The sequence below is a fragment of the Pleurodeles waltl genome, chromosome 10 (assembly GCF_031143425.1).
Source record: "Pleurodeles waltl isolate 20211129_DDA chromosome 10, aPleWal1.hap1.20221129, whole genome shotgun sequence".
Taxonomy (NCBI): Eukaryota; Metazoa; Chordata; class Amphibia; order Caudata; family Salamandridae; genus Pleurodeles; species Pleurodeles waltl.
In genome coordinates this window covers 342,477,605-342,492,088 of record NC_090449.1, presented here as the reverse complement: position 1 = coordinate 342,492,088, position 14,484 = coordinate 342,477,605, and the positions used below count along the sequence as shown (strand labels likewise).

General features: G+C 44.5%; 1 protein-coding gene across 1 annotated transcript in view; it reads left to right on the top strand.

Annotated features, from left to right (window-relative positions):
• The window catches only part of EME2 (essential meiotic structure-specific endonuclease subunit 2), a 186,819-nt gene extending 172,578 nt beyond the window's left edge, over nt 1-14,241 (top strand). Inside the window, exons 7-8 of the mRNA XM_069210563.1 lie at nt 4,326-4,518; nt 12,770-14,241. Of these exons, the coding sequence (XP_069066664.1) occupies nt 4,326-4,518; nt 12,770-13,519 (943 nt within the window). The 3' untranslated portion in view covers nt 13,520-14,241. The remainder of the gene's footprint in view (nt 1-4,325; nt 4,519-12,769) is intronic.
• Nucleotides 14,242-14,484: the final 243 nt, after the last annotated feature.

The window sequence follows — 14,484 nt, the reverse complement described above, 5'->3', positions numbered from 1 at the left end:
TAAAATCTAGCTCTAGTCTGGTGAATGCAGTCAAAAAGATTACAAAGACACTCCTTGTCACAATCTGAATGCTGTGAAATGGATCCTTATCTGCAAACACATCTGTAAGGGATGTTTGGATGAGTGTTGGAATAGCCCTTTTCCAGTCATTTTAACCACAAATAGTGCAGTCAAATGTGCTGGTGCACCTCAGTGGATCAACGCCGCTCAGACAAAGAGAATGAAAGCAATTAATGTTGTGGAAGAAGCAGAAGCTAGTGATAAGGTTGCACAGATGCTGAGAAAAATGACTGCAAGAGACAGTCCTGGCAAAGTTTGCAGTGGGTATCCAGGGAGGGGAGACTGAAGAATATTTTGAAAACTCGTTTGTAATTGGTAAAGATCAAGTTGAAAATCGAGTTGAAAACTCAGAGAGAAATCTGAAGAAACATTTACAAGTGAGAGTTGAGATGAAAAGTCTGAAATTCCAGCAGTCCAGTTACAAAATGTTCAGAGTGAGTGCCATGCAAGAAAGGAAAGCATAGGTGGCAGGGAGAAGTAGTCTCTGATTAAAATGACACACTTAACAAGTTGCAGTTTAAAATGAGGGTTGAAAATACACCTACTGGAAGAAGAAAATGTCCAAGATAAAGTGAGAGCCAAGGTTTTTAGATCATCCAAGAACTAGAGCTGTCACTAAAGAAGAGAGGCCTGAAAAAATCCCCAGGAAGAGACCCTGTAAACTGAATCATTGCGAGACTACGTTTAATACAAGAAAGTAGTCAAAATGGGAATCCGATGAGAGCAAAGTATTGCCTGGTAAATGATTGACCAGAAAAATTGTTCCCAGTTGGAAGTATGTTTCACCAGAATGGGTGTATCTACCTACAATCTTAAAGGATGACACAGATAAAGATCATTACTTCCCACTGAAAGGGTGCTGTTACTATTGTGGGAATGATCAAGATCTAGAAACTGAAACTGAAACTGATACAGAGAAGAACCATCTTGAGATAAAATTAGAGAATTTGTTTGCTTTGGTTTTGATTAAACTTCAAGATAATAAGGAAATGTTGATCAAAGGTTGAAAAGAGTAAGAGAGACGGTTGCAGAGAAATTCCATAAGTTGGTTTAAAGGATTTGATTTAGATTTTTGATTTAGATTTTTGACAAGTACTGAGTTTTATTTTGGGGGGTGAAATAAACAGCGAGAATGTTTTGGAGAAAAATTAACCTGATACTTTTTGTTTTGATTTCCGCCCCTTGCTTATGCTGTGATATAAGAAGATTTCAAACAAATTTGATTTTTGCCTACAATAATATTTCATTTTATTTAATTTTTTCTTTAATGACAATAGGATGCAGCACTAGCTGTAAAATTGTAGGGATGACGTTATTAACTTTAATACCAATGATATTAGTTGGCCTATTTATGTGTTTATTGACCTCTGTGGGTGATTCTTCACAGCACATGACTAATGATGTTGCAATTGGAAATAAGCTAAAGCATTATAATTTTTTGATCTAGAACTCAGTCATAATGTGTCTAATGTTTTTGTTCCATTCAACTCTGGGGTGCAAAGGATTAGTGGGGTTCAGCTCCCACAGGCCTAAGTGTTGTAGGTGGATAATGGAGATGTCAGAAAGTGGCTAAAACAGTATATTGTGACTGAGTTCTCTCTCCTTTTGATCAAGGTTGGTTAAGAATATAAAGTGTAGAAACCTGCCTAATATGTGAGCAAGTACAGTCCATCTCCTTGGTCAAGGTGGCGGGACACAGGAACAAAAGTAGGGAGGGGGCCTGAGAGGATAAATTGAGAGAAAGAGACACACACTCGCCAAATCACTTAGATATGAGTGGCAATTGATTTAGTGTAAATACCATTAAGAAACATCTCTGCCATTAATAAGATACAGTGGTGAACTAGGAGAGCACTGCTCATCTCCCAGTAATATCAGTGATGTCTCCAACAGTTTTTTGCTGCCACATGTCTTGGGTTAAACAACATTTTGAGCTATTCCCCCTTTTGCAGGCTAATATCAAAATATGGAAACAGCTGCTGGTAGTGTTGTCAGTGTTTACTCTTGATTTCACGTTGAGACTGTGGTTGACAGGTTTAACAGACAACTTGGGAATTAGGGTTTTTATAGTAATTTTTCAGTTTCCCAATTAGTAGAATATAGATTGAGTACATACTTTTAGTACAGGGAGTGCAGAATTATTAGGCAAATGAGTATTTTTACCACATCATCCTCTTTATGCATGTTGTCTTACTCCAAGCTGTATAGGCTCGAAAGCCTACTACCAATTAAGCATGTTAGGTGATGTGCATCTCTGTAATGAGAACGGGTGTGGTCTAATGACATCAACACCCTATATCAGGTGTGCATAATTATTAGGCAAATTCCTTTCCTTTGGCAAAATGGGTCAAAAGAAGGACTTGACAGGCTCAGAAAAGTCAAAAATAGTGAAATATCTTGCAGAGGGAGGCAGCACTCTTAAAATTGCAAAGCTTCTGAAGCGTGATCATCGAACAATCAAGCGTTTCATTCAAAATAGTCAACAGGGTCGCAAGAAGCGTGTGGAAAAACCAAGGCACAAAATAACTGCCCATGAACTGAGAAAAGTCAAGCGTGCAGCTGCCACGATGCCACTTGCCACCAGTTTGGCCATATTTCAGAGCTGCAACATCACTGGAGTGCCCAAAAGCACAAGGTGTGCAATACTCAGAGACATGGCCAAGGTAAGAAAGGCTGAAAGACGACCACCACTGAACAAGACACACAAGCTGAAACATCAAGACTGGGCCAAGAAATATCTCAAGACTGATTTTTCTAAGGTTTTATGGACTGATGAAATGAGAGTGAGTCTTGATGGGCCAGATGGATGGGCCCGTGGCTGGATTGGTAAAGGGCAGAGAGCTCCAGTCCGACTCAGACGCCAGCAAGGTGGAGGTGGAGTACTGGTTTGGGCTGGTATCATCAAAGATGAGCTTGTGGGGCCTTTTCGGGTTGAGGATGGAGTCAAGCTCAACTCCCAGTCCTACTGCCAGTTCCTGGAAGACACCTTCTTCAAGCAGTGGTACAGGAAGAAGTCTGCATCCTTCAAGAAAAACATGGTTTTCATGCAGGACAATGCTCCATCACACGCGTCCAAGTACTCCACAGCGTGGCTGGCAAGAAAGGGTATAAAAGAAGGAAATCTAATGACATGGCCTCCTTGTTCACCTGATCTGAACCCCATTGAGAACCTGTGGTCCATCATCAAATGTGAGATTTACAAGGAGGGAAAACAGTACACCTCTCTGAACAGTGTCTGGGAGGCTGTGGTTGCTGCTGCACGCAATGTTGATGGTGAACAGATCAAAACACTGACAGAATCCATGGATGGCAGGCTTTTGAGTGTCCTTGCAAAGAAAGGTGGTTATATTGGTCACTGATTTGTTTTTGTTTTGTTTTTGAATGTCAGAAATGTATATTTGTGAATGTTGAGATGTTATATTGGTTTCACTGGTAATAATAAATAATTGAAATGGGTATATTTTTTTTTTTGTTGAGTTGCCTAATAATTATGCACAGTAATAGTCACCTGCACACACAGATATCCCCCTAACATAGCTAAAACTAAAAACAAACTAAAAACTACTTCCAAAAATATTCAGCTTTGATATTAATGAGTTTTTTGGGTTCATTGAGAACATGGTTGTTGTTCAATAATAAAATTAATCCTCAAAAATACCACTTGCCTAGTAATTCTGCACTCCCTGTAGTCCAGAAGTAGGTGAAAGTTGCTGTTGTTAGAAGTCCTGGCCTGCAAAGCGGCATAAAACACCCAGCTTTACAGATTGTGAAAAGAAGTTGTTGAGGGTGATAGAGAGGAGTTTGATGGTGAATTCCAATATGAATTTGGGGTGTGTGCATCTTAATATGTTGTGATGATCTTGATGAGCCCAGGGCTGTTCGGCTTGGACTTTATGGTATCCTTGAGGAAGCTGACTATCAAGCAAGAGTAGGGAAGGCAATGACAGTTTCAGTCAGTGGTGTGTTTGAAAGTGATATTGAAGATTAAAAACAGGGAGTGTTTTAACAAGGCAGTTATGCGGCAAATGGTGCAGCGTGATGGAGAAAAGAAAATGTTGTTTGGAATTTATGATTTGGCTCCGGTTCTTGTGGTGAAGTATTTATCTTTATTTCCCATCAGTGTCACACAAGCATATTTGTTTCATGTGAATATATGACAAGCCAGAGTCCTCCTTGTGGAGGCCATTGCCTGAACATGACCACACTTTGATGTAACAAAGAAAGCTGAGACTTTACTAAAGATATCTCTTTGTCGGTCCTGCTAGGAAGCGCTTTGAAAATCAAGCCTTCTCCTTTTGCACAACAGAAGGCCGTTGGACCAGTGGTGTGCGAGTCGAGAAAGATGGGAAGGGACTTCGGCAGGCCTGGAAGAGGCAGATCCAGCAGTTCAATCGAGTCAGCCCTTCAATGGCAGCAACTGTGACAGCAGCATATCCCTCACCTAATCTCCTGCTTCAGGTGAGCTTTGCAGCTGATTTCTAGGTCCAGAGGGTCATGAATTCTAAGTCTCATGTTATTCTTTCTTCCTAGTAAGTGTGTCCTTACTGCTGTTCAAAAAAGTAGCTTTTTGTTACCACCACTGCACAGGAAATCCTCGTGCCTGTACCAGTCTTACAAAAAAGCTAGGTTTAGCGGAATGTGCATCTTATAAACACAAAGAATGTCTGTACCCGTATTTTTTCAAGCATGTGTTTTAACTTATATAGAGGCACCTTCAGGAAGATGCAGGAACCAGGATTCTCCCGGCAATCACTGACATTGGAATAGGGGTAGTTTCTGCAGAATGAGCTAGCATGTTTAAGACTCTCTAGTAGACCCATAGAGGCTTCTGGACCAGGCTGGGGCTGACATGTAATCGGGTTTAACAAGTGAGAGTCTGAACTTGTGTGTTGATTGAGAAATCCTGGCCCATGGGTGCACAGCCTGTTGTAGGGAGTTTTGCAGTGACTGGTCAGTCAGTGGGAGTAGGCTGCTGACACTACATTTACTGAAGAATTGGGAAAAGGCTTCCCAAGTGGGATATCTGAGTAAGGTGAAATCAGGTAAGCATGTAAGTTGAGAATGAATGAAGTCAAAAGTTTAGGTGATGGGGGAAGACGTTGATATTCAAAGCGGTGTGACAGGTATACTGTATAGAAGATCTGTAAGAGATATTCCTAGGAAGGAGTAGCAAAACATCAAAGGTTACCATAGAAGGAGTGTTGTTAACAAAGAGCATCAAAAGGTCATAAACCCCTTCTTTTTAATGGGAGAGCCCATGTAATTTAACGAACCCTGAAACAGTGGGAAAGGGTCAACAAACCAATGTGTTATGAGGAATAACCAGTGGTCTAAAGAAACTTTCAGTACTATATGCACAAAGGGTAAGTGACTCTTTTTAGGTGATAGCCTACCAGACAGCACTGCTGTCTGGTTTGGAAAAGACATCTTGGGGATATTCAGGAAACTGACCTAGAAATGCATTCTGCCTATTGTGTACCATTGGCTTTGTGATCTGTAGCTCACATTTTCTGGCTTTCTATTTGCTCGTTTTATTTGCTTTCGGCTATCCAGCTTGAGTTTGTCCCTCCCATTGCCCAAACCTTGTTTACTGTATTCTTCCACAAACTTGCTTCTGTAAACAAGCCTTTAAATCTTGTTCTTATCTTGACACATTTGCTGTGTGTTCAGAGACAGAGGTCAAATGTCAGGCTCTCCCTTCCAGGGAGCTTGGTGTTTATTTTTCTTTCTTCGACTTCAATGTGAGAGAATTTATGTGACAATCCTGCTGAGTCCCCATGTAAGCCAAGAAGGAATGCTCTTTTTATTTCTAGCACACAACAACAACAAAAATTAACTGTGCTGATGTTTCAGAATATATCACGATTAGTACAAATAAATCAGATTTTTTGTAATACTCAAGTGTGGTGAATATAAATATTTCAATACAGTCAAAACAAACCAATACAATAGTGATTACATTTGCACACATTATCATTATTGTGAAGTAAAACCATATTTCGTGCAAATGTACTGGTCATTTCCATTGAAATGTGTTTTTGTAGTGGTTTTGCGCTACCACACCATATATACTCCACACTATGACATTCCACTCTCTGCCCTTCCACTCTATGCCACGTCACTCCATTCTATGACACTCCACTCTACAACATGCCACTCCACTCTACTCCCCTCCACTCAGACACTCCTCAACATGCTACACCATGCCACTCCAATCTACACCACTCACTCAATAACTCTATCCCTCTCCACTCCAGTGTACCCCAATCTACCCCACCCCACTTTGCTTCAGTCTACTCCATTCCAATCTGCCCCACTCCACTCTACCTCACTCCATTCCATCCAATCTACTCCAATCCACTTCAATCTACCCCACTTCAATTAACCCCTCTCTAATCAAATATACCCCACTCTTACCCACTTTACCTTGCTTTAACCCAGTCTACCCCACTTTAACCCAATCTACCCTACTCTAACCCAGTCTACCCCAATCCACTCCAATGTGATGCAGTCTACTCGACTCCACTGCAATCTACCGCACTCCACTCTACCCAAATTTACTCCACTTCAGTCTACCCCAAGCTACCCCACTCCAGTCTACCCACCCCATTCCATCCAATCTACCCCACTCTGCTCAACTTCAATCTACTACACTCCATTCCACTCTACCCAATCTACCCACTCCAATCCACCCAATCTACCCCACTCCATTCTTCCCCAAACTACCACACCCCATTCCACTCTACCCAATCTACTCCACTCCAATCTACCCCATGCCACTCAAATCAACCCCACTCGAGTATAGTCTAACCCACTCCAAATCTACCCTACCCACCTCCACTCCAAACTTCCCAATCTACCACACCCAATCTACCCAGCTCCAATCTACCCTTCTCCAATGTACCCCAGTCTACTCCAATCCTGTCTACCTCACTCCAATCTATTCCTCTCCACACCAGTCTACCACACTCCACTCTAATCTACTCCTCTCCAATCCAGTCTACTCCTCTCCACTCTATCTCACTTCATTCCAGTCTACTCCTCTACATTGCAATCTACCCTCCTCAAATCTACTCCACTTCACCCCAATTTACTGCACTCCACTCTTCCCCAGTCTACCCCACTCCTCTCCAGTCTACCCCAATACATCTCACTCCATTCTACCCCGATTTACCCAACTCCACTCTACCCCACTCCACTCTACTCCACTCCAATCATCCCTCTTCATTCCTCCTCCTTCAGTCTACCCCACTCCAATCTATCCGACTCACTTCCAGTCTACCCTACTCTAATCCACCCAATCTTCCCCACTCCACCCTAACCTACACCACTCGTCCCCTGTCTATCTTACTGCACTCCAGTCTTGACTCTACTCCAATCTATCGAACTCCACTCCACCCGGATCTACCTCACTCCACTCTACCCCAGTCTGCCACACTCCATTCTACTCTACCTAGTCTACCCTAGTCCCCTTCACTCCATAATACCACCTGCCATCCAAATCTACCCGACTTAGTCCACTTCACCCAAATCTGCCTCACTCCACTCCAGTCTTCCCTACTTCAATCTACCCCATCCAATGTACCCCAGTCTACTCCACTCATCTACTTCACTCCAATTTACCCCACCCTAATTTAGCTCATCCCAATGTACCCCACCCCAATCTACCCCACATCACTCTATCCACCTCCACTCCAACCTACTTCACTCCAGTCTACCCCACTCCACTCCACTCTACCGTATTCTACTCCACTCCTATCTCACTTCAGTCTACCCTACTCCACCCTAATCTACCTCACTTCACTCCAGTCTACCCCACTCCACTCTACCCCAATATATCCCACACAGGTCTACCCAACTCCAATCTACCCAACTCCAATCTACCCCACTCTAATTTACCCCACTCTAATCTACTCCAATCTGCTACACTCCAATCTACCATGCTAATCTACTCACCTCCCCATTCCAATCTACCCTACTCCAATCTACCACTATCCAAACCACTCCTTTCTACACCACTCTACCCGCAATCTACCCTTTGCCACTCTACCCCAGTCTACCCCACTCAGACTACCCCACACCGCTCCATTACACGCTGCTAACGTATAGCCATGCTAAATAGCAGTCACATTGGTGTACAATTTGGCTAAAACACAATCACTGTTTCCTATGCTTGTTTAATGATGGAGTACCTATACCAAATTAACATACTCTTCTATGGAGTCTTGGGGCCAACATGATTCCTGTGAATGAATGAGCCGTGGAAAGGCTTGTCAGGGGTGTGCTGGCTAATACTTAGAGATTAAAACTTCATGCTGTACCGGTGCCTCAGGAAAGGTTGTAGGGCTCGGGCAGAGTTAGTCACATGTCGGCATGTGAATCTATTATCTGATAGAGACTTGTAGTTGCAGATTCCTTACTTTTCCCCCAGGCGTCAGTCTGGATCCGGAGATTTTTCTCCGAGCAGTACTCCTGCGTGCTGTCAGGTGGCTTGGTCGACTCTGCGTTTGTCATTGGTGCCGTGGTCACCGGATATTACATCGCAGGTTGTTTACAGGGGCTCTCTGGGCGTGCTAACGTCAGTTTTTTTCTTTCTGCGCAAGACTATGCGCAGATCCAAAGAGAGCTACCCCTACAGTCACTTTTTGACTTGACTTTCCACTTTTTGTCAAAGCTTTTTGACTTCTTTGTGCATCGAGGATGTCGTTACGGAAGACGGCTTCAAGCCCTGTGACTCCTGTCACCTGATGATCTCTGTGATGGATCTGCACCTTGTGTGCCTGTGGTGTTTGGAGCGTAACCACAACCCGAAGTCGTGCTCCAAATGCCGGGCCATGAACCTTAAGGCTTTGAGGGAGCGGTCCCTAAAGCTACTTACGGGCCAGTGCTTGGCTCTGTATCGCTGCCGTTCGAGAGGAAGATCCTGATACCCCTTGCAGAGCCCTCATCATTCGTCGTCATCCCTTTAAAAATAGTCAGGACATTCGGGTGAGCATAAAAAGAAGTTGAAGAAGCACAAGCGTTCTTTGACTTTACCCCATACGTCGGATGACGCGATGAGGTAGAACGAGTGTTGTCACTCCAAGCCTCCATCCTTGGCACCTACTTCTGGGTCAGCTCCCTGCCTCCCTGAGTTTCCGGGAGCCACCCCTGCCCAATTGAAGGAATTCTACAAGGCCATGTGCCTCATCTTTGGGCAGGCTGCCCCTGCCGGAGTGCCCTCAGGCCCTGCAGAGTCGGCAGGGGCCCCCTGAGGTTCTGCCCTGGTGGCTTCAGCTTCAGCTCCGGGGGGAACCCGGATCCGAAACTGCTTCGGTCGTACCATTGCAACCTTCTCCGACTATGGTTCGACACTCCTGACCGCCCAGGCCCACGGGCATCGCCGACCCCATACTTATTGCAGACACGGAGCCACACCGGCATCGCTCGATGCCGATTCCAACTTTGGTAGGGACTTTGCTTCCTAGGTTGGATCCTGACCCTTATTCTTATGGGTATGAGTTCCATGAGAATATAGAGGGGTTGGTGGACCCTTTAGAATACCAGCTTGAAGACCCTATGGACTGGGCTCAGGAACTGGGTGAAGCCAGCGGTCCGGACACTTCCCCTGACGCTGGCATGCTTTCTCCTCCTACTGTGGCTACGGAGGAGGGGGTGTCTTATTCCATGGTGGTGCGAAGAGTGACCGAGGTCTTGGTCCTGGAGCTGCCTTTGATGGCTGTCAAGACTAATCTCCTGACTGAGGTGCTTCAGCCTGGGGCTTCCACGTCAGAAACGATTTTGCCCTTTAATGACACCCTCATTGATGTCCTGCTGGGGGCCTGGTCCAAACCCAGCATAGGGGTTCCTGTAAACAGAACAATAGCCCGCCACCATAGGCCTGCGCCTAACTACCCGGCATTTCTGACCCAGCACCTCACCCCTGAGAGCTTGGTATCCAAGCCTCAACATCCCATGGCGCGTTCCCTTCTCCACCTCCGGGTAGGGAATCCAAGAGGCTGGATCACCTTGGGAAGAAGTTATTTTCTTCCTTCAGCCTGGATTTGTGGTCTGTGAACACAGCATGCCTTTTGGGCCGTTATACCCATACTTTATGGGACATGGTTGCGTAAGTGCTGCCACAGGTCCTGGAGGAGGCCCTAGTCATTCTCTTGTAAGTTGTTGCTGACGGGAGAGACGCAGCTAAGTTCACAATTTGATGTGGGCTGGATATGACTGACTCTTTGGGCAGATCAGATGCTTCAACAGTGGCCTTGAGGCACCAAGCCTGGTTGAGGACATCTGCCCTTTCACGGGAGGTCCAATCCACTCTGATGAACATGCCATTTGATGGCACCCGTCTCTTCGGAGACAAAGCAGACTCGGCGCTCAAGCACTTTAAGGAGTCCCAGGCTACGGCACGGTCCCTAGGCCTCGCAGATGCACTTCACCCCCTCATTCTGCTTTTTGCCCCTTTTGTGGCTACGCAAGGGGTTCCCAGCCACGTCCGTTCCCTGCTAGCCACTGCGCAGTGCATGCTGCCCAGCTTCTGCGTGACCTGGGACATGGGATTCAGCATCCATGTGGATTGGGGAGCCAGCGGTCTAGCCAGTCCACCACCCACACCCCCCTTTCCACCCCAGCCCCCTCAGTCCTTAAACCTTCCTAGTCTGATGCTTCACCACCAGCGATCAGTCAGAGGCAGGATTTGCCATCTCCTGCCCCGCTAGCATACCATTAGGTCAGGTAGGTGGGTTTTGCAGATAGTCCAAAGGGTGTACTCCCTTCCCTTTGAGACTACCCCTCCATCCCTGCCACCATCCTATGATTGGATGATGGAGGATTCTGGCACTTCTCTGCAAGGAGGTTACGGCTCTCTTGGCCAAGGGTGTCATTGTGCCAGATCCATCACTACTTTTTACGCCCCCACATCCTTCTTAGATAAGAGGAGAGACTCTGCTATCTGGACCCAAAAAAAGCACTGCCGTTTAGTCTTGATCAGACCGAAGAGTTCCAGGTGGATGATCAACTCTTTGTGAGTTATGTGGATGCACACATAGGTCGGGCAGTGCAGAAGAGAACTATCTCTAGATGGGTTGTTCTCTGCATTAAAATGTGCTACGCATTGGCTAAAAAGCAACCCCCAGAGGGTCTACTAGAGCAACAGCTGCAACCACTGTGTTAGCACACCGAGTTCCAGTCCTGGACCTCTGCCAGGCAGCAACATGGGCATCCTTACACATTCTTACAAAACACTACTGCCTGGACAGTCAGGTCCTAGGGGAGTTTGCCCGTTAGGTCCTGCAGGACTTCCTATGATCTTGGTTCGCAGACCCTCCTCTCGGGATGGTATTGCTTGGGTATCTGTTCTAAGGTAAGGAATCTACAACTAGAAGTCTCTATCAGATGAACAAGTGACATATCTCGGTAACAAATTATCTGATGTAGGAAAGTACCCTCTTTTGCACTTTATTGAAGCATCTTAATGCTAAATTAAGAACAGGACCCCCTAGTAATGACCACTGTAGAAGCCTTAATGACTAAAAAGAAATAACTTGATCAGTGGAAAGATTGGTGGTGATAAACTTTGGGCTGATTCATATATATCTTACTGAAAGAAAAAGACGGCTGGTGCCTTGAGAAAGAGGCCAGGTCCCAAGTAGCCAGCTGTTTTACCCACTGTTTGAAGGGATGTTCAGAGGTGCTGGATTGAGAGGATACTGTTTGTGTAAGTTAAATACGTTGGGTGATCATGCCCCTGGGAGCATTTGCACCCAGCATAGAATGAGTTGTCATGAGCTAGTGTGGGCCTGCAGAAGGACCCTGTGTTCAGAAACAAGTCTCATGCCAGGGAGGAGCCATCACTAATAGATGAGATATGGTCATGTGTGGGAGAGAGACCCTCGCCATCATAAGGGCCCCCAAGGTGACCTATTGTGTCTTGGTATTTAAGTGAATGAACTTGACATTTGTGAAGTGCAGGAACTACCTTGAGAGACATTCCAGCTTTAGAACTTGGTGGATGGTTTACTCCATCACAGCGGTAACGGAATCTCAGTCGTCAAAATCTAAATCCCATTATGTCCTATGGCATTTAGAATTTGGCAGATGGGATATCCGTCACCGGTGTGACCCATCTGCTGGCTTCTAAATCAGGCCCTAAGTCTTTTAGATTTTGGAGTGGGAGGGTGGCAGGTCCCAGGACACTATTCATTAGCCCTACTAAGAAAGAGGGCAGTTTGTTCATCCTTGTAGTATTCTAGAGGAGGTGAAGCCTCTTCTGGTCTAATTCTGTACAAGATCAGTCATAAATCACTTTACAAGTCAGTCCCCTTTAAAAAAATCTGGTGCCAATTCTCACTTGATTATGCAAAGATACCAAAAGGCAGAAAAAAGGAAACTTGCAGTGCGATAATAAATCCAGCAAAGTTACAGATATTCTTAGGTCCCTCAAAATATCATGGTTTGTGTATCGATACAGGTTTGTTAAGTACACTCTTTAATCTGCTAGTAGGCTTTACGAGCTGGTTTGCCCCTTAGTTTATCAGAAACTGGAAGTAGTCTTGGTGTATATTCACGTTAAGTGAGCATTACATCTCTACACCAGCCTATGTAATTGTTTGGTTGTCAAAACCAGTGTTCCAGAAACAAAGCATCTTTGAGGTTCCCACTCACTAGACATACATCACCACACAAATGTGTTTAATAACAATGCTGTGTTTTCTTTTAGGCTTATGAAGGCTGCAGTACAGAGAAAGAGAAGCTTAACCTGTTAACTGGCCTTACAGTCAAGAAGGAAAAATACTCTGGCCGAAAGGGCACACAAGACTTAGAAAGCCAAGTAAAGGAGAGTCGAGGTGCAGACAACAGAGCGATGGAAGACCACCGCAGCCCGGTGAAGTTGGAGGGCCAAGGCAAACACAGCCTACAGGAGGGAAATAGCCAAGAGAAAGTGGAGATTCCAGAACCAAACAGCTTGAAGAAAGAAGTGAGCCAGTCCTCTGAAAGTCTAGGGAAGCAGGAGAGCCAAGCTGCAGACAGTTTAGGGCAGAAGAGTGAAGTCCTGCTCAGGTTGGCATTGGGGGACAGTGAAGCCCCAGGCACCCTGAACAAGAAGAAAAGTCAAGACACATACACCCCAAAGAAGCAGGGGAGTCAAAGCTCAGACACTGTGAAGAAGGAAGAAAGTCTGTGTGCAAAAATCACACAGAAGCTAAAGAAACAAGACGCAAGCAGCCTGATGAGGGAGAATAGTCAATGTCCAGAACACCTGGTGAAGGATGATCTGAGCTCCCAAAACCCAAGAACAGAGTCCTTTCCATCTGCAGATTGTAAGAGTGCAGATTGTAGAGGACTAGACCCGTTTTCTACTTCAGAGAACATTGGTCGAGCACGTCGTCTTGGACCAGACTTGTCACGTCGTGTGTATATTTTTATGTGTGCTACCAATCCTGATCTTGTTCTGGACATTGGTTCTTAGGGATTTACACCTGGAGAAGAGAAGGATATTACTGAATGTTCAGAAAGTGCTTTGTCATTTTCAGTTTACAAGAAACAATATTTATTTTTAAATCTGAGTGGTATAACTTTCTTGAGATTCATACTCTCCATCAGTAGGATGTGTTCATGTATGTCAATAAATCTAGCCACATAAAATCAATATAATTAATATTTACGTCTCATTATGTATTTACAAGTAAACACCAAGACTATTCACATTTGAAATGAAATTACTCAAAACAACTACAAGCCATATAAGGTGTCTCTCAGCAGTGTCTCATTTAGAAAACGTCTAGAGTATTTTCTGAAGAGTAGTATGGGACAGAAATTAGCTCCTTCATCTAGGATGGTGTGTTACATCCAATAGGTATCAACACCTCTTCCAGTTATGTGTAATGTTTACGCGTTCCCTCCAGGTGGCCTAATACAACCCCAGGTACTGTTTTTCTTGTTCATGTCATTAGTATTACTAAATACTGGGGAAACATTAGCGGCCTAGGACAAGACTAATTAGCTGGTTGCCTCATTCAGATTTAAACTGAATGAGGAGTTATGCTCCTCTTACAATATCCTTAATCCATGGTTCTTTTGTAAAGGTACGAAGTATGTTCAGATGGTTGTTCCATCTATGTGATCAATGTATTCCATAAGTGGTAAATACCTTTGGTGTAGGTCAAAATAAAAATAATCCCATTAAAACATAGATCAGTGTGAAAACAGTGACTGTCTATAAGCCTGGGATATACAAACTGTGTTTATTTTTCTCTTCTTTTTTATGCATTTTTTGAACTAGGAGTGTTACATTATTTCTCCAGCATTGGATCGTTCATAGATTCACATGCTTGAATCATCCTCGTTGTTGAAAAGGGAGTCCCCCATTACTGTTAAATATATAGCAGTGTAGAATGTCTACATAGAAAGCAAAGTTAATGACATTTCCTTTAC